This window comes from Magallana gigas, chromosome 8, assembly GCF_963853765.1.
Source record: "Magallana gigas chromosome 8, xbMagGiga1.1, whole genome shotgun sequence".
NCBI lineage: Eukaryota > Metazoa > Mollusca > Bivalvia > Ostreida > Ostreidae > Magallana > Magallana gigas.
Genome location: NC_088860.1, coordinates 404,819 through 426,617, shown reverse-complemented (window position 1 = coordinate 426,617; position 21,799 = coordinate 404,819). Strand labels below are relative to the sequence as shown.

Genomic DNA, 21,799 nt, shown 5'->3' with positions numbered 1-21,799 from the left:
ATTGTAACATATCATACTATATTGTATAATATAGTATGATATTGTATCATATCATAAAATAATATATATATATATATATATATATAAACGAATAAGTCCTTGGTATAGGTAACGATATAGAAAAATGTTTTCAGTAGACGATAACACAATAATCCATTTCTTTCAAATTTAATCCAGAGCGCTTTCGCCTGATCGGCTCTTCAGTGGATTTCAAATTATAACAGAAATCTAACAATATTTCTGTTATAATTTGAAATCCACTGAAGAGCCGATCAGGCGAAAGCGCTCTGGATTAAATTTGAAAGAAATGGATTATTGTGTTATCGTCTACTGAAAACATTTTTATATATATATATATATATATATATATATATATATATATATATATATATATATATATATATATATATATATATATATATATAACACAATTTCATATTATGAAATATTGTATCATATGATACAACATTTTATATTACAATATCATATAATACAATTTCATGAGATATATTACAATATTATATGAAACAATATCATGTGATATCATGTGATAAAATAATATGTAATACAATTTTATATTATACAATATTGTATCATAATGTATAATACATTTTCATATCATATCATGTAACTTTTTACAATTTAATATATGTCAGATATAACATGTATCATATAAAACAATAGTGTATCATATCATACCAAACTCTATCATAGGAATCATGTTATATCATTTAACAACAAACACATCTTTCAAGCAGGTTTGAGTGAGGTAGGAGATTTTTTTAGCATCCTTGATAATGGAGATCAGGCTCTGCATCTGAAGGTACCTCTGCATTTGATGTATATTATAGTTAAATCAACTATGCAAGTTTGAAATAGTACTATTTATATAATAGTGTTGTGTTGTGCATGTACTGCACAACACAACACTATTGTTATTATCATGCTGACTGTTGAATATACTGACGTACTTTGCTATAAGTAGCTGTGCCGTTCGAGTGTTGACAAGTCCCTAAAAATAATCACCGGAAAAGCAAGCGTTTGTTTTGTTTTTTCAAATTAATCAATTAATTTGATTGTTTATTTAATCAACAAGTAGTTGTACAATAAAACGTCAACAAAGGTTTATGTTCTTTTCAAGAAATGAGAGACGTTTGGCCTTACCGAGAAAACTCGAAATGTTTAGCAGACGAAATCTCATTGAATTTTTTTTCTTGTACATTCTTTATCAAGCGTCATTTAAAAAAGCGTTTTTGTGATTCTCATGTAGAATTTCTTTGAAAAATGTTCAATCAATTTGTTGAAGTTTATAAGAAACTTTAACTTTAAAATTACCGTCAATAATGAAGTGTTTTTGGAAAAATTAATAATTTTAATTGCTTGATGTCAGTCGTATATATCTACGTTTTATATATATAAATACCGTTGATTGCCTGACGTCATGACGTCAGGCATATCTAAGGTTTAAAAATTGCATTCTCCGAAACAGTGCAGACAATGGGACAAGCAATATCATGATATTTCACAAAAAAGATTAACCAATTTATGTTTAGGATGTCAGCATTTACATTCACAATTGATGAAAATGTTATATGGCATGTAATAACAACAGCGAGCAAGAGTTTTCAAGTAAAAGGGACGTTCACCATGCAGTGCACGTGTGTAATCCTGATTTAAAAATAGATCAGCATTCCACTATATTTAAACGGTGAAAAAGGGGGAGGGGGTCATCAAGTTGTAACATATTGTCTATAACGGTACAATGTAAGTTATAATTGGTGTTGGATTATCATAATTACAAGAGAGTCATCAGTTTGGATTAAAACAAAGATATATTTATACAGCTGGAATGTTTACAGGAGGAACTAAATCGCCGAAGCAGGGTGTGACCCGATTTTCGTTCAGTTGGCGATTTCATTAATCTTGAAAAGGGGTCATAACTCGCGTGTCTTACTTAAATGTACATTACTACATTTAACAATAACTAATCAAGTGTGTGTCTTAATTCGTTAGATTTCTTCCAAAACATCCGATCCAAAGTATAATATACATGTATTTAGCTGTTACAAAACAAATGTCAAAAAATTCATCTGACCCCCTCCCCATGGATCTTCTGCCAATGGATGAGTTCATTCGTTGCGTGAACGGTAATAGTAGGATTTCGCGCCATAATGTCTCATTCATAATTTTGCGCACCTATTAGTTGACGAGTGCGCTTGGATCATGCGAATACCCCAGAGCACACAATGTGTTTACATCACAGGCACGTATCATCAGGGGTTGGAGTGAGGGGGGCTGCTTCCCCCTCCCCACTTTTTTGGCAGCTGGCACTTTTCTTAACTTTATATGATAAATGGAAATATCATGGATTTGCCCCCCCCCCAACCTCCACTTTTGTAGGAGCATGCAATAAATAAAACTGCAAATAAGGAATTCTAATTGAATTGAAGTTACAGTTAGGTTTTTTTCATGAATTTGAGAATTCACCCTTTTTTAATTGCTTGTCAAGATGATTTTGATGAAGCTGCCCACACACATTAAAAAACAATACGTGTTTGTATACCCTTTTATATTTCATATGGTTGGAAATTTTTTTAAAAATGCCTTTCAGTTGATTTTACATCTTAGTATAACACATATAATTTAAAAAAAAAACCCGACTATTTACTCTCCAGCTTTCAAGCTTACATGCACTTATATGATATGTGTACTGTACATTCCTAAAAATAATTGAATTTATAAAATAACTGAATTTCAAGTGATATATATGTACATGTTCTAGATCGAAGAAAAGACTGACATTTCGTCTTAAATTTGCACGTTCCGTTTATAAATTTATGATCATCAGCGAATATAAATTTATTTCTAATAAGATAGCCTTATTGATACATGGATGCTTCCATTGAATAATTTTGTTTAGTCAGGCAAGCTTTTTGGAAAGCTAGTACTTGTTATTATCACGGCTAATTTAGCGTAGCGGTAACGCGGTCGGCTTCAAGCAGGAATGATTTTAGCGTCGTGAGTTCGAATCCCGCTGTCGGCGCTTGAAAGATTTTCGTTGAAAACATTTGCCGTGCTCTATTTCGGCATAGTATGCTTACGCTATATGAATCCTTTGATACTATGCGAAAATAGATGAGTATTGAATATATAGTGACAAACTGACGGAAGGCATAATAATATCTATTAAACATGTGACTTGTTTTAAAATAACTAAACCTTATTCAGCATCCAAAACCTATGGCTCAGATTCAGCATTCAAGCCTGTCTGGTACATTAGTATCCATGCAAGTTTGGTAAAGTTAGGGCCAGTAGTAACTAAGATATACGAGCAGAAAAAAACAACTGTGTATTATTAAACTTAGTATAATTTTTCTATATCTATTGTTTGTATTTATAAAATTTAAACAATCGATTATGGTAATGTTTTCGACAATATCGGATGGTAACCGTCCGGGTGCACGGACTTTTTCATGGTTAGTGAGCACCTGTTGTTTATTGAAGAATTTGTACGCACGAGTTTTACGGGCCAATACTGTTTGGAATAAGAACTGTAAAGGATTTGTTTAAACTTTTTTTGTTAAGGAAATCACTTAAGTTTCAACAAAATTTACCCCTATGTCATGCCACGACTCAACGAAAACCAACGTAATCGTGCTGTTGGGATGCTGCAAGCTGGAATGGCAAAAAATACTGTAGCAAGACACTTTGGAGTTCATCGGAACACCATCCAGTCATTATGGAGACTTTTCAACAATCTGGCAACACTCGGGATCTACCGCGCTCTGGGCGACCTCGTGTGACGTCACGTCAACAGGACAACCACATTAGACTTGTGAATCTGAGAAATCGTTTCCAGACAGCAAGTTTGACTGCCCGTAGCATTCCAGGGCTTCGACCAATTAGTCCAAGAACTGTGCGTAATCGTCTGCGCGAGCAAAACATCAGACCAAGACGTCCAGCGGTGCAACCAGTACTGCTTCAACGTCATCGTATCGCCGGACTAGCGTGGTGCACACGACATCCTCGATTCAGAATACAGGACTGGGCCAATATTCTGTTCACTGATGAATCCAGATTTCATTTGGATAGCAGTGACTGCCGTTGTAGGGTGTACCGTCGCGTTGGGGAGCGTTACCAGGACGCTTGTATTGCAACGTCGACAATTTGGTGGAGGTAGCGTTATGGTGTGGAGTGGAATATCAGCACGTGGAAGGACCCCTCTACAAATTGTCAATGGAAATCTCACCGGCGTACGCTATCGAGATGAAATTATTCAGCGTCATGTGATACCCTTCATACAGAGACATCAAAATCACATCACTCTGCAGCAAGACAACGCAAGGCCACACGTTGCACGTGTAGCCAGGGACTTGTTTGTTCAACAGAATGTCGATGTCTTGCCTTGGCCAGCTGTTTCCCCCGATTTGTCGCCGATCGAGCACGTATGGGATGAAATGGAAAGACGTTTACGCCGTTTACCAAATCAGCCAGTGACATTGGCTGATTTAGGCCAGGCTTTAACCAACATCTGGAACAACATCCCTCAAGCATTTCTGAACACTTTAGTGGCATCAATGAGGCGTCGCTGTCAAGCATGCGTGAACGCAAATGGTGGTCACACGCGTAATTAATTTTGTTTATTCAATTTCAAATAACAGCGACTTTTGAGTGTGCTGAAATTGACGTTTTTCGACGTTGACATTAATGTGTTATGAGATGTTGTTACGAATACATGTGTTAAGAGTATTACAAAAGATAAAATTTGTTCATTGTAATTTTTAGATGTTTTTTCATATATTAAATAATGCACAGTTTCTTTTTTCCGCTAGTATATATGTTTTAGCATCCTTGATAATGGAGATGAGGCATTGCATCTGAAGCTACTTCTGCGATTCACTTTAATTATAGGTTAATCAACTATGCAAGTTTGAAATAGTACTATTATCTATTACTTATGTGACCTGTTCCATAATAACTAAGCCTCATCCAGCATCTGAAACCTATGGCTCAGATTCAGCATTCAAGCCTGTCTGGTGTATCAATATCATGAGACGCACCATCCATGCAAGTTTGGTGAAGATAGGACCAGTAATAACTAAGGTATCATCATCAGAGGGCACCTGTTTCAAAAACTTTAACATGATCTTAAAACCTTAACCTCCTCCAGTATCCGAACCCTATGGCTCAGATTCAGCATTCAAGCTGTCTGGTGCATCAGTATCATAATACCCACGATTGCAAGATTGGTGAAGTAGTAGGACCAGTAGTAACTTAGATATTGCTATCAAAGGGCACCTGCATCAAAATCTTTAACCTTCTCAAAAAACCATAGCCTCCTCCAGCATCTGAAAATCATGGCCAAGATTCAGCATCCAGGTCTTTAAAGTCCATAAGTAGGTCCAGATGCACCACCCATGCAAGTTTAGGGAAGATAGGTCAAGTAATAACTTAGATACAGGACCTGAAAAAAAAAAAACTTTAACCAGGTCAGGACGCCGACACCGAGGGTATAGCATAAGCTCCTCCTGACTTCGTCTTGATGAACTAAAAATTAGTTGAGTAACCAGGAACGAAATAAAATACAAAACAAGCATGTCGCTTCAAACTTTATTCAATAAACATCTACAAAACTAAACTGTCAATGAAACTTGCAAGTCAATAAAACACATATTATAGATCAATTATCACCCACAAAACAAACACACTCTAGTCTAACCAAAGGAGATTCTGCAGAAAAATGACTACAAAGGTACAGTCAAGTTTTGGTAGAAAACATTCTAAATGTTAATAACATTTTCCTTGATTTTAACAATTGTTTGGATATGTATTGTTTATTTATTGTTTTCATTTGCACAAAAAGCCAATACAGTATTGCACATCTACATAGGTAAAACGACTTTTTAAGTAGTACTTTGAGTGACCAGAATTGTACACATATATAGAGAGACCACGAGTAAAGGGGGAAACTAAACCTACAAGCACAGAATAGTTCCGGATAAAAAGGAGTCCCACAACCGTCTACAATGAAATGTTTTTCTCCATCTTAAGATGCAGTCTATAAGGTACCCTGCCATAATATTGATAATGACCTGATTATATATTCAAATGTCCTTGACCATCAGGTGATGGTCAGATACCCAGTGTAACAGCAGTTAATGGAACAGCCAAGCAATTTAGGGGAGGGAGAGTACTCATTTACACCCACAACACACTGCTGGCTGTTCTGATTAGACAGAGCCGGCTTGCTGGAGTTAGTGTACATGTTAACTTGGCATGGCACACATAATATACACAGCCAGGTGTTAGAATCACCATTGACAGTTAAACCAATCATATGGCTGAACAGATCTCAGTACAAAAATAAAAACTTGAACATCAACATAAAAATTCTGCATAGTAATCAGAGAATACACAAACAAATCATTAAAAAAAATAATGTTACCTACTAATTCTAAACTTTCTACAAAAGCCTAATGAAATGCCTCATACATTGTTATAGTGATACGATACGTATGACTAGCCAAAGAAAAAATGCTTGAGTTAAGGACAGGATAAGAATGGACACTTTGGTAATCAAAAGATAATACTTCATGGTATATCTAATCTATACTAGGTAAAGTGGGGGTTATTTCATCATCAGCAGTGGATGGATACTTCAATCTCAAGTATTTTGTGTTTTATTTCAGAAAACACATAGATAATTTTTCTAAGAGTAGCTCATGCTCCACTATTAGATGATATGCAATCCTATTATTTAAAAGTTAAAATTCCCTTATACCGGTAATTTATTTTAGATTATAATTTTGTTTGACCAATGCCCTTTGGATTATGTAGTTAATGAATTAGAGTTATTAAACATGGCAGTAGTTAAATTGACAACCATGTTAGTTCCCATGGTAAAACTAAGGAAAACAAAATGCAGCTATTCCTAACATTGGATAAAAAAGACGAAATCAGAAAGAAACCTAACAACAAAAATCCAAAATGTTAAAAGAGGATTTGTCTGCCGAGGAGGTTGCAAGGTTTCGTGCCAGGCCTGCTTTAACTGGGTGGGCTGGTGGACAGGGTCCCTTTGCCTGGGCTGGTACCTGGCTTGATGGGGCTACCCACGCGGCCCGGGCTAGAGGAATAGATGCCAAGTGGCTTGTCTGCTTCCTCCATTGACAAGCTGCGAGTTCTCCTTGTCAGGATCTCTGGGTTTTCTGCAGAATTGGCTCTAGTCATTCGGGGCATCGGCACTCCACCAACTAAAACAAAATCAGATTGATAACACAAGTGTACAGGGTAGTTATTTTAGTCAAACTATTCAAGCAATAAAGCTACTGGTCTCCATTAACAAATATAATTAAAAATTTCTCTAAAAAAACATTGCAAATTGCTATGCATTGTCAATTCCAGAAAGATGAACATATATGTATTAATTTATTAATCTAATTTGAAATACTGCTTTTTGGGGAGTTATTTCAAATTAATCTGATAAACATAAGCCTTACTCAGCTTTTGTTACCACTCCAAGTCATTCATGATGCTCAAAATTCCTCGAATTTACTCTCAATACAAATTAAATCATCAACCCATTCACTTCTGTATAATATTTGTATTGAGAACTTTACAAGAATATTATCACAACAAATAAAATACATATTGAGAATTTACACATGCAAAAACATCTCAATTAAATGTAAATCAGTAATTATTTCATTTTTATGTATATTAAGAATGTAATTATTTATCTTTGCATTCTAATATTGATATGAATGTGAATAATTCAGGTTGTGTAAAAGAGAAAAGATGGATGAACATGGCTGTGATTGACATGGTCAGGTGAAGCTGTGAACTGATTGGACAGTTTGTCACTGGTTCTTTCTCTGCAATCAGCTGTAAACTAAATCACCCACAACAGATGCCAAGAGTTCCCAAACTCTCAAGCACCTGGACATCGACACAGTGATTTTGTTAGAGGAGTACCCAATCCTGTTTGATTGGTGTGCCTTGAGATGTTAATGTTTTCCCTTAGGACAAGCCAGAATGACTGACCAGAATGAGCCTTGTAAACCCTGACACAGGGGACAGACTTTTGGCTAGCAGAAACAAGGACAGAGAGATAGTGCAGTGTTTGAGCTGTAGGCAGGTAAGCTGCTGGATGATACTCCCCACAAACTTTGTTTTCTTAATCATAAATCTTCTGTAATAAGAAATCCTAGCATTTCAAATGAAGGATATGTGAAGGGATAGCACTTGTGTAAAGCAGAAACAGATTAGGAATCAAAACTGAATGCCTAAAGGCAAAGAAAGTTCTATCAAAATGCACTCTGCATACCTATACACTATTCTTTTTGTTAGCACTTAACGTAGCTCGCGGGTTTGCTGACGTCACAATAGGAATCGACGTAAAGAGTTGACCGTCATAGTAAACTCATAATTTTTTTTTGAAATGACAAATGAGATATTTAGAAGTATAAAAGAAAATATTTTAAAAAGCTTATATGCGGTTTATGACTGTTTATACAAAGATCTATAATATCAAGTGCTGAAAATTTAAAGATGCATGTCACATACATTGTCACATTTTGTTTCTATAAAGATAAAGAATGAATGTGCGTTAGAACTCTTCCATTTAAAGTCATGTTTTAAAATAGAATGTATGCATTAACTTTGCTTTTTTTTTTTTTTTTACAATTATAACTTCCGTAATCTGTACTACCGATTAAATTCTTAAATTTCTTTTGTCTTGAGATAACTGTTTTATTCGATTACTTACTTTAAAATAATGTCAGTAGTTGCCTGGCATTTTATTTTTGCATTGATTGACTCAGAGTTTCATAAAAACAAAAATAGCAATTTTCTGTATCTTTACAGCCTTACATTAATTGCATTTGATAACATTCACAATAATGTCTAATAAGCATTTACATGTTCTAAAATGTGTTAAACAGCTAGTCTTGTCAATAAATGCATTTCAATTTTGGTGTTCTAATAAGTAAGGAAATGATGACGTCAGGCTAACGTCGTAATGAAAATATAAGGTTTTGAGAAATCTTTTAAATCTTTAAAGTTTTTTTGCCAAAAATTGGCCTAGAACACATACTGATATTTTTTTATGAATTGATTCATAATTATCTCCTCTGTTTTTTTGTTGAGTATGATTAATTTCGTCTGAATCGTTTAAAAGTTTGGAGCATAGTTTTGTTATGCGTTTCTCGGTTAAAATGTGCATTTTACTATATATTTCATTGAAATGGTGTTGCTTGATTTTATTAATGACACTGTATTTGTATCACGATAACATTATTACTGCGCAGACGAATCTTAAAAATTTTTTAGAAATAAAACTATAAAACCTATGGATCACGTGGACAAATTTTCAAGGTAGGTTTTCTCACAAGCATGTAAACCCGCGAGCTACCTTAAACCTCCGTACAGTAATTAACAAACAAAATCTATAGAAGTGAAAAGTATTGAAAAGTGTAACTAGTCTAGTCTAGTAACTGAATTTGTGAGTGTTCGATAAATATTTGGAGAACTTGATATAATGTATAGATATATTCATAGTATAAATCTATCATTGATTTTTATTGATAATACATTTATCAATGTTAAAGGGAGATACATAAAGAGAGAGATTGTTATGCACAAGTTTCATTCTTCTTTTAAATCATTCATTTAAATAAAAAGGTCAAAGAGATATGATATCTTTGCTTGTTCAAGTATAATATATAAGTATAAAGAGGTTTGACTGTGCTGCTTACCCAGTACAGTATTTATATCTAATGGGGCTCGAAGACCATTATTGAGAAACACTTATAAAGGCTCTTAAATTGGTTAAGTTTCAACCAAAAAATTTCCAGCACATTCACATTAATATATGTTTGAATGCAGAACATGCAGTGTTGATCTCCATATTTATAACAGTCTTCCAATGGGAACAGTTTAAAAGATTGAGTCCCTACACCCTGTTACAAGTTATAGCGGCCCAAACAGTTAGCAGCTGCCGAGTACAGATCTAAGGGAACAAGCACACATAGCTTACCCCAGAGACAGAAATAGTGACCCCCTAACCATCACTCCACATGGGGCTCCAGTGTCGCCCGAAAGCTCACCCGCCTCGGCCCTAAGACAAGTCATGCTTACATGTCAATATTATGGTCAACTCAAGCAGGATTTCATCTTTTCTATTTAAAGAATACAGTTTTAAAAGATAAAACGAATTTAGGGCAATCTTGAACAGGTCCAGCAACCCTTATTTCAAACTGGAAACATTTCTGGTAAGGAAAAAAACAAAAATTGTAACATGCTGTCAGTCAGAGTTAGTAAAGGGATCATTTAGACTATCTTCTGTGAGATATTCAAAGCCATTTGTTTATTATTTGTTGTCAAATCTACATATGTAACTTATCATAAGATAAACTTTGTATGTTATACATAAGATGTCCTCTTTATGATCTATAGACGAGATATCCTGTGTGATCTATATTCGAGACGTTCTCTGTATTACATATATATGAGATGTCCATTGTATGATCTATATACGAGATGTTTTCTGTGTGATCTATATACGAGATGTCCTCTTTATGATCTATATACAAGATGTCCTCTGTGTGATCTATATACGAGATGTCCTCTGTATGATCAATGTATGAGATGTCCTCTGTGTGATCTATGTATGAGATGCCCTCTGTGTGATCTATATGAGATGTCCTCTGTGTGATCTATATATGAGATGTCCTCTGTGTGATCTATATAAGAGATGTCCTCTGTGTGATCTATATAAGAGATGTCCTCTGTGTGATCTATATATGAGATGTCCTCTGTGTGATCTATATAAGAGATTTCCTCTGTGTGATCTAAATATGAGATGTCCTCTGTGTGATCTATATACGAGATGTCCTCTGAGTGATCTATATATGAGATGTCCTCTGTGTGATCTGTATACGAGATGTCCTCTGTGTGATCTATATATGAGATGTCCTCTGTATGATCTATATAAGAGATGTCCTCTGTATGATCTATATAAGAGATGTCCACCGTATGATATATATATGAGATGTCCTCTGTGTGATCTATATATGAGATGTCCTCTGTATGATATATATATATGAGATGTCCTCTGTATGATATATATATATATATATAAGAGATGTCCTCTGTGTGATCTATATAAGAGATGTCCACTGTATGATATATATACGAGATGCCCTCTGTGTGATATGTATATGAGATGTCCTCTGTATGATATATATATATATATATATATATATATATATATATATATGAGATGTCCTCTGTGTGATCTATATACGAGATGTCCTCTGTGTGATCTATATATGAAATATCCTCTGTATGAGATATATATGAGATGTCCTCTGTGTGATCTATATAAGAGATGTCCTCTGTGTGATCTATATACGAGATGTCCTCTGTGTGATCTATCTATGAAATATCCTCTGTATGAGATATATATGAGATGTCCTCTGTGTGATCTATATAAGAGATGTCCTCTGTGTGATCTATATAAGAGATGTCCTCTGTGTGATCTATATATATGAGATGTCCTCTGTGTGATCTATATATGAGATGTCCTCTGTGTGATCTATATACGAGATGTCCTCTGTGTGATCTACATACGAGATGTCCTCTGAGTGATCTTCATATATGAGATGTTCTTTTGGTGATGTATACACAAGATGTTCTCTTTTTTACATTATTGCATAGCCTTGGGAAAGAAGTGGCAAACATTTGTAAGATCTGGCCAGTCAATCACACTAACATAGCACAAGACTTTAGGTCACACGCTAGCCGAGGCTTTGTCACATTTGCTTCTTGATAATGATAAAACATTAAGCAGCCCCCTCCCCTAAATAAACTTCATCAATATCCAGCTTTCTGGAATTTCCTTAATTGTTACCTCCAAATGTTAAGAAAACAAACAGTTAATTAATAACTTCTTGAATGGGCATGATCATGATTTGAGCTGAAAATTTTTAAATTTTATTTTTTTCATTTTTGTTGTCAACAATGTCCAATAGTCATCCCGAATTAAAGTGTCTGAAGTTATCGAGTTCAAAGTGATGTACACAGCATACTATTCTTTGTTATGAAAACAAAGCTAATACAATGTTATTGTTAAACTTTGAAGTACTGAGCAAAAAATGCCAGGTTTTAAACAAAGATGGATGTTACAAATACTAGAAACTGTTTATTTATGTTCATAACAAACATGGAAATAGAAACGATGTTAGAAACAGAAAACTTAAACCTGTATATTTAATCAATGTAAACAAAAACTCTTTTTCTCTTTTGCACTTATTTTTAATAGTAAAACAATCCAAAACTAGCCTGTTAATTGAACAGCTAAATATAAGCAATGTATCTGTCCCCAAACTTAGTCCCACTTCCGAGTCTGTTTCCCTCTGCTAGTGTTTGATAATTTACTCATCCCATATTAAACCACACAAGCCAGTCTGGGCCCCTGTGTCAGATAGAACCCATGTAATTAGCAATTCACTTCTCTCTACAGTTAGTCACAAAACGAAGTCCTTATAATCTCTTAATTAGATGGAAGCAGTGTTCTATCTCCATACTTGTCACACACAAAAAATCTGAATCTTTCTGTTTGTTGTCAGCTGTGTATTATACATTGTTATACAATCTGGATCTCCGTCAATTGTAAGCAATGTACTCATCCCTATTATGAAAATGTACTGGAATCTCTGTCAGATGTAAGCAATGTCCCTAAACTTAACACACAACACAATCTGTATCTGTCTGTTAGATTTAAGCAGTGTACTTATAGTCTGACTATATCTCTTGGTTAGATGTTAGCAATATACTTATCCTTATATTTAGTTACACAATACAATCTGTATCTTTCTTTTAGATTTAAGCAATTATCTCTATTTCTTTTTACACAACAAGTTCTGTATCTCTGTGTTAGATTAAGCAATGTAATTATCCCTATCGTATGTTTCAGCCCAGCCTATGTATATGTTTGTTAGTCTTTCTCTGTTAGGCATAAGTAATGCACTTACTGACTCCAAGTCCCTGACAGAAATACAGGAAAGCTTCAGCTAGACGATCGGGCTGCAAAATAAAACGGTCATATTTAACCAATACAAAGTTAAAGTATGCAATTTCATCATCCATTACTTTATCATTGCTTCATCTTTTTTTGTCTCTTGTATTTATTATTGCAAACACTCACATTTTCCTCAAGGACATTTGCGACTCCCTCCACTTCTATAATCTCTACTTTGTTTTTCTCCATCTTGGCTAGCATGAAGCCGGCCAGTGTATGAACGGTGTGATTAAAGGAGGCCAGAGCACCTGTCACCAGAAGCACAGGGCACCTGTTAAGTAAGTCATCATTAAGTAGACAAATTACGCATATTTCATCTACAAGGGTAGCTGTAACGTAAGCCATCATCATAAAGTAGACAAATTACATGGTTTTTATCTACAAGGGTAGCTGTAAAGTAAGCCAGGGCTGTATTTTACAAAAGAACTTACGACAAAGTCGTAAATATTTACTGTCTCGTAAGATGTTCTTTGGAAAACAAAACTGACATAAAACCATTTGTTTACAAATAATTCAATTCCCATAAGTATATTTTCCATCCATAAGAATAATTCATTGATTAGTTGGTGACTAATTAGTATTCATTAATTTGGGAGTAAGTCGTAAGTCCTTTTGTAAAACGCAGCCCAGGTGCATCGTCCTTATGTACACAAACTACATAGGGTACGTTTACCCGTAAAGTAAGCCATCACCTTAGGCTTAACAAATAATGTGGATTTCATCTTTACATTTGTAATGCCATTTGAGAACATCATGAATCTTTGCAGAAGTCTGAGTGCCAATAACACAGTATGGCCCTGCCATAAACATCTTGGGACATGAAAAAAAATAAATTCCTAGCCTGTCGCATGTTTTGAACTATATGGTCCCAGAATCTTGAAATCTATTCTTATTTTTGATATTAACAGTACACATTCATTCATCTACTGGTATTTATTTACGTTTTAAAAAAATTTAGTTCATCCTGAATTTCAAGTCAATACAACATTGACTGTGTTTAGAGAGTATCTACAAAAATTATATTGACTACATAGCCAGCCATAAGCCTAGTCATACAATTCTTTGGGAATGAACCACAAACATTTTGATGACCAAGGATCACTTACTTCATTTTTCCAGTTTGCTCTGCTATGTTAGTTCTCCTGCAAAAATCATTTTCAATATTTAATATTTAACCATCTGGTTTAAATGGAAGCAATCAATCAAAAACCATAATAAAAACATGTAACAAATATATCTGTATAGCTTTTAAATTTTAGTTAACTTGAATCAATGAGATACTTTATATTCAGATTACTAAAGATCCTCTCTAGGTTGATATTGCAAAACATTATTTTCAAAAACATAATTTGCTAGAACTTTCATTTATGACACAGGTCATAATTTTATTTTTTACAAATTTAAACAAGTTTGACTTTTTCAATCTGAGTGATCGGCTTACTTCATGAAAGACTTGACAAATCGCTTTAGGTTCTGGGCGTTGATGTTTTTGCGGAGTGATTGCTGGAATGAATTAATGGCCTTGTTCAGCTCCTCTTGGTCTTTAGCCTTCTCAAACTGTAAAATAAACTCTTGTCTGTCAAATCCCAACACAAACATACTTTGTCTGGGTTAGATTTACACTATCAAAGTATGGAACATCAGGTGACTCAAACTTTTTAGGTTTTAGCATTTCTATTTTTTATCATTATAAATACTCTGTAATTAAGAAATGTAGATCTCTAGCTTATTAAGTAACTTTACAAATTTATGTGCATCTTATATGTGATGCGATTTTGTATCTATATATACATGTACTTGTGATTTGATGAAAATTGTTATAATAAATTTACTTTGCAAGGCTATATGCATTTGAATTTATTCATGACTTTCAATTTGACAGTTTTGATAAACCTTTTAGTTCTGAGCTACATATTACAACCTTATTTTCAAATAAACAAATAATTCTGAATACTAGTAAGTATCTCACATAAACTGATGGTGATTATAGAGAGTCTGTTGGAATATTGATGGTTTGAACTCTGTTTACAAGAAGCTCATAGAATGATTTAATCAAGTTCCAGATTAAATATCCACGATTATGTCAAATGGCTTCATTTCTGTATACAAAAAAGCTCATAAAATAGTCTAGATGTTTTTAGGCAGCCATGAAATGAACATCACACATGACCACGCAAAGAGAATCAATAAAGTCGTCATAACAAAATTAATCCTGCACATCTAGAGGGCCCATCTTAGATAGATACATTTCAATGGGCATGCAGGCAAGGGCCTCTAAATTTTACACAGCCTCTCATCATAGTGAAAGGACCTAGAAGGGCCAATATATTTAATGAAATAATATTAATTGTCTCCCTAAAGCAATATAATGTTTATTAGAGTTATTTCTCTTTCAACAGGCTTAATTACATAATATTATGTGTTATCCAGTAAAAAATTTCTGGTGTACAATGTTGAACCATGACCACATAACTACCGGTACCAACTACTATGTGGACACCATTGTCTGGTATTGTTCTAGTTTATTGAATCCCACACTCATTCATATTGAATCCAACACTCACTCATATTGAATCCCACGCTCATTCATATTGAATCCCACGCTCATTCATATTGAATCCCATGCTCATTCATATTGAATCCCACACTCATTCATATTGAATCGCTCATTCATATTGAATCCCATGCTCACTCATATTGAATCCCACGCTCATTCATACTGAATCTCACGCTCACTCATATTGAATCCCACGCTCATTCATATTGAATCCTATGCTCATTCATATTGAATCCCATGCTCATTCACATTGAATCCCACGCTCATTCATATGGAATCCCACACTCATTCATATTAAATAGATCTAAACATCTATTAACATTAGACTCTCACTGTGAAGAGATTTGAACATTTCATTAACATTAGACTCTCACTGTTTGTGAAGAGATTTGAACATCTCATTAACATTAGACTCTCATTGTATGTGAGAAACCTGAATATCTCATTAGCATTAGACTCTCACTGTGAAGAGATTTGAACATTTTATTTACATTAGACTCGCACTGTATGTAAAGAGATTTGAACATTTCATTAACATTAGACTCTCACTGTATGTAAAGAGATTTGAACATTTCATTAACATTAGACTCTCACTGTGAAGAGATTTGAACATTTCATTAACATTAGACTCTTACTGTGAAGAGATTTGAACATTTCATTAACATTAGACTCTCACTGTATGTAAAGAGATTTGAACATTTCATTAACATTAGACTCTCACTGTGAAGAGATTTGAACATTTCATTAATATTAGACTCTCACTGTGAAGAGATTTGAACATTTCATTAATATTAGACTCTCACTGTATGTAAAGAGATTTGAACATTTCATTAACATTAGACTCTCACTGATTGTGAAGAGATCTGAACATCTCATTAACATTAGACTCTCACTGTTTGTGAAGAGATCTGAACATCTCATTAACATTAGACTATCACTGTCCTCAACAGAGGTTGAGAGACTGAAAGTTCAGTATAGGAAAGACAAGCGTTATTTAATCATGTCATCTGCAGTCAATCAATACATGTACATAGCTAGAGTCAATAAACTCAGCAGCTTTATCATATAATTACACATATAATGTTTATCTACATGTGAAATGACTTCATATTGAAACAATTTTCTTTTATTTTTAAAACATTTCCTAGTGACCAACTAGTGAATAAATTTCTTGCGCAGGAATGTGAATGTAGTGTGAGAGATATACATTCATGTATCTTCAGTGTAAGCTACTTTCAATAAAAATAATATATCTAGCTATAGTTAATAGTCTATACAGACTTAGAAGTCAGTATTTATATTCTACTTTCTCATAATGACCAAGTTACTGTTCAAATTATATTAAACAAAAACTACATTGAAATTACTCTGTAAGGCAAAAAAACATTCAGGTAAATAGTAAGTATATCAAGAAATTAATTCAATGCAATAAAGAGTTAAGTGCATAAAGATTTCTTGTCAGACAATTATTTACAATGCAATGTGGGAATGAAGTGTATCACGAAATTAAAATACAAACACAATCTGAAGAAGTGCTAGTTAGTTTTCAAGAAATTTCACTTAAAAATAAAAACAATCTTATTAAGTGTATCAAAAGGTTAATCTTTCTGATATTGAATTAAAAGCTGGTATTGATGTCGATTATAACAATAAAGTGCTGACAAATTTGATATATTTAGGCTCTAAAGCTAATGTTAACTGCCTGTTTCTATTGGGTTTTCTCTCTAGTATATCAATTCATTTGTAGGCTCTATATAACTGCCCCTTTTCCATGCCAGGGGTTCTCCTTGTAACACTTCATCTATAGACTTTAGATAACTGCCATGTTTTGTTTTCAGGCCATGTTTAGCTGTCTGTTACCTGTGGTGCTCTCTTTCTCTCTCTCTCTCTGGTGTCATTTCATTTGTAGGCCATGTCTAGCTGCTCGTTTCCTTTTACGATCTCTTTCTATAATCACTTTTAATTTGTATGGCCTGTATAACGCATAGTTTTTTTTTCAGGTCGACATACAACCCTGTTTTTTCTGGCCCTTGTCTGTGATATTTTTAAATTTTTGAATGCTTTCTAAATGGAGGATTATAATGACAAGTCACTTGTCAACATCGCATAAATGTGACATCCAATTGTAAAAACATTGTCAATTTGATTTATATCTATGTAGAAGTGACTTCATTCAACTTGATCATGAAATACTTCACACACAAATAAGATTCAACAAAGAATATCATTTAACTATTAAATAGGCAGAGATTTTTCATGTTATTATTGAAAAAGAAATATCACTTAAAAAAAGATAGCATATATCAAAGTGGACAAACTTTTGCCATATCTATATTTACCTATTATAATATGTAATTAAATCAAAGAAACAACTTTGGTAACTCTACCAAAGTCAACATGCAGATTAGGTGAAAAATAAAAATCAAGAAGGTCAGATCTTGACCTAGGTTTGAATTAATTCATCTAGCTATTGCTTATCTGCATAAAGTGGAAGAGTTTTTGTAATTATTTCTTTAACTGCACAAATCAAACTGAATTGAATTCATTAGGTGTCTAGAGTACAAGAAATGAAATGCAAATTCATGCAATTCAAAGCTTATAATAGTTTTGCATTCTCAGGTGAATCTGTTTGCTGATGTACTTTATAATGTGTTAGTGAAAGCCGTATGAATTATTAACAATAAAAAAAATAGAATAATTAACAGTTTGTAAAGGAAATGAGGAACTTTGTATTGCTAGGTAAAAGGAACTCAAAACTTCAAGCTATAACATAAAACTCACCAGTACCTGTAATGCAAAAGACGAATAAAAAATGCACATTATTACAAGGTAGCATTGATTTCTAAGCAAAGGATGCATCTTTATATATCAACTTGTCATAGATTAAACTTCTTCATATGCTAGCCTATTTGCCATTATAAATTAGCCTATTTTAGCATTCATTGAAGCTTTAGCAGCTAATATCTAATAAATTAATTGCTCAGTGAGTGTTAACATGATCTGAATGCCCTGCCAGTAGAATAAAATAGACAATTTTAAGGGAAGTTTACTATACACATTATGAATCTGAAAATCAACTCAAATTTATAAGGAAATTAAGCGTAACAATCTTACGAAAGAACGACACACAGAACAGGCTAACACTTAATGGCTCAGTGATTGTACGGTGAATTAAAATATCAAAACCATAACAAGAGGTTAGTGAGGGGTAGGAACTAGGAAACTAAGTGACAAGATGCCAGTAATATTAATTACAGAACCCTATGCACTGCTGGTGTTGACGGTGGACTAACCATAGAGTTACCCTGTTTTGTGTTACACTGAGATATTCAGGCCATAAAAATATAAAAATAGAAAACTTCAGCACTTCATGTCTGTAGAAATGTCTGTCTCATCAAACTATTGTATCACTGACAGGCTACTTTCCCTTATTGATTAATGCCAACTCCTGCATCAAAGGAACCTAATACTAGTATTTCCCTTCTATTACATACAACTTTGTTCATCTATAAATTCAAAATCAATTTATCTCATGTTAGAAATCTATGGATTTGGTTTCCTACAAAGGCTTTAGCATTTCTTTTTTATTGTTTACTAAGTATAAATAAATTATGTTAAAAATACAAATATTATCTAGGTGTTCCTCGCTGCAGTGCCAGACACACCATAATTACGGTAGGATAGTAGTTCAAGATTGCTGCATGCACACAACACTTTCAATATTTTCTATTGAATAAACATAATATTATGCAATATATATGTTCTAACAAAGGTGTGTGTCTAAAAATAAGTAAAAAATAACACATCTTATGCAAAGCTGACTTCAAATTAAGAGACAATGAGAGTTGGCCAATGGGTATTAGTTATATCATTGTCACTGGCTCTATACCCTAGTTAAGGTGTTACAGCTAAAGACCCACTCAAACCACGTCCAAAGTTCCCCTTGAATTACTACTTAGTTGGGATAGATTGAGCTCGGGTAAAACAAAAGAAGGGTATTGTTCCTGCTCCAGTAATAAAGAGATCACACTGAGTGAAGAGTATATGTCAAGTAAGGAATGGCAAGATACATACTAAAACGCTTTTAGGACTAACATGGATATAGCAAAATCTTGGAAATAGTGAAGATTTTTGGAGTTCCCAGCCACAATCTAAACATTTTTTTGGTTAAATTTAACAGTGATAATAAATTTGGCTTTGATGAATTTACAAAACTGATATACCAAATTATAATCAATTTTAAGTCTTGTAGAAGTCAAAAATAATGAAATTTACATCACTTATAATGAACTGCTTTAAAATCTCCAATATATCTTATTTTAAACAAATTTTCTTAAGTATTCATTTCCACATATTAAATATTTTAATTAGTTTCTAAAGAAGGCTTTGCATTGAATACTTCAAGGAACACAAGTAGTCATGGGGAAGAAAACATATTAAGAATCTGTTTAACAAATAAAATTACAGAGATAGAAGAGTAAATCAACAGCTCTCAAGGATTTTGCTATAACTAAGTCTGTATTTACCTCTTTTGGAAACCATTCTTCACTGCATTTTAAAATGTGCCTTGTATTTTGATGTGGAGTTGGGCAGATCATAAAATTGGACAGATTTCAGAGAAGAGATGTTAGATACCACAGCAAAACTGTCTGTGCAGAGAACTTGGGGTACAGAGTGAGTGATATCTCGAGATAGAGAGAGATCCTCGAGATACAGAGAGATCGTTATCTCGGGATAAAGAGTAACTAATACCACACCTTCTAAAGGATTACTACAAGCAGATCCTGCTCACTGAAATAAAAATGCTTATTATAGGACCATCTATATCAAAACTCTAACCCAACTCAATCAGACAAACAATACATAGGGAACATAAAATAGATATTTAATAAGACAGTGCTAACTTAATAACTTGCGAGTGGCAGCAGTTGGTATAAGCAGTGACTTCAGTTTACTGAAATTGTTATAAACAGCATTCATACGTACTGAACCGAATCTGTGCATCATCAGGTAGGCCTCCGCAGTGGGGTTCATTCCCAGGTGCTCTAACTTCCAACCAATCAGCTGTAAAAAGACCAGTAACTCTTAGTCCATGACAGGTCAAAGTGTTACACAGTCTTCACATGTTAAAAAAGAGTCTATGTGTGGTAGTTCCTATCATATTATTGTCTGTGAATATGTATGTGTAACTGATTATTATATTGTATGAATTATTGTATAATGCTGTCTGTGAGTCAATGATATATTGTGTCTTTTTGTCTGTCTGTGATATATATTGTCCTATTGTCAGTATGTGATGTGTTTTATTCTCTGTGGTATGTTGCATCCTATTGTTAGTCTGTCTGTCTGTGTTATGTTGTAACCTATTGCCTGTCTGTGCTATGTTGTGTCCTATTGTCTGTCTGTCTGTGCTATGTTGTGTCCTATTGTCTGTCTGTGTTATGTTGTAACCTATTGTCTGTCTGTGTTATGTTGTAACCTATTGTCTGTCTGTGTTATGTTGTGTCCTATTGTCTGTCTGTGATATGTTGCATCCCATTGTTAGTCTGTCTGTGTGTGTTATGTTGTAACCTATTGTCTGTCTGTGTGTGTTATGTTGTGTCCTATTGTCTGTCTGTGATATGTTGCATCCCATTGTCAGTCTGTGATATGTTGTGTCCTATTGTCTGTCTGTCTGTCTGTCTGTGGTATGTTGTGTCCCATTGTCTGTCTGTCTGTGGTATGTTGTGTCCTATTGTCTGTCTGTCTGTGGTATGGTGTGTCCTATTGTCTGTCTGTGTTATGTTGTGTCCTATAGCCTGTCTGTCTGTGGTATGTTGTGTCCTATTGTCTGTCTGTGGTATGTTGTGTCCTATTGCCTGTCTGTCTGTGTTATGTTGTAACCTATTGCCTGTCTGTGTTATGTTGTGTCCTATTGTCTGTCTGTCTGTGCTATGTTGTGTCCTATTGTCTGTCTGTGATATGTTGCATCCTATTGTTAGTCTGTCTGTCTGTGGTATGTTGTGTCCTATTGTCTGTCTGTCTGTCTGTGGTATGTTGTGTCCTATTGTCTGTCTGTCTGTGCTATGTTGTGTCCTATTGTCTGTCTGTGTTATGTTGTAACCTATTGTCTGTCTGTGTTATGTTGTGTCCTATTGTCTGTCTGTGATATGTTGCATCCTATT

At 34.0% G+C, this 21,799-nt stretch overlaps 1 protein-coding gene across 3 annotated transcripts in view; it reads right to left on the bottom strand.

The window, feature by feature from the left end:
- Nucleotides 1-5,596: 5,596 nt before the first annotated feature.
- Nucleotides 5,597-21,799, bottom strand: part of LOC105339640 (uncharacterized protein ZK1073.1) — a 33,425-nt gene continuing 17,222 nt past the window's right edge. For 2 of the 3 annotated variants that reach the window (XM_034472046.2, XM_034472048.2), the window contains 6 exons: nucleotides 20,622-20,699; nucleotides 14,520-14,635; nucleotides 14,185-14,220; nucleotides 13,205-13,349; nucleotides 13,032-13,083; nucleotides 5,597-7,250 (listed from right to left, as the gene is read on the bottom strand). In XM_034472046.2, coding sequence (XP_034327937.1) covers nucleotides 7,045-7,250; nucleotides 13,032-13,083; nucleotides 13,205-13,349; nucleotides 14,185-14,220; nucleotides 14,520-14,635; nucleotides 20,622-20,699 — 633 coding nt within the window. In that variant the 3' untranslated portion in view covers nucleotides 5,597-7,044. Of the gene's footprint in view, nucleotides 7,251-10,033; nucleotides 10,115-13,031; nucleotides 13,084-13,204; nucleotides 13,350-14,184; nucleotides 14,221-14,519; nucleotides 14,636-20,621; nucleotides 20,700-21,799 lie in introns of all 3 variants that reach the window. The other variant, XM_034472050.2, reaches the window with a different exon arrangement.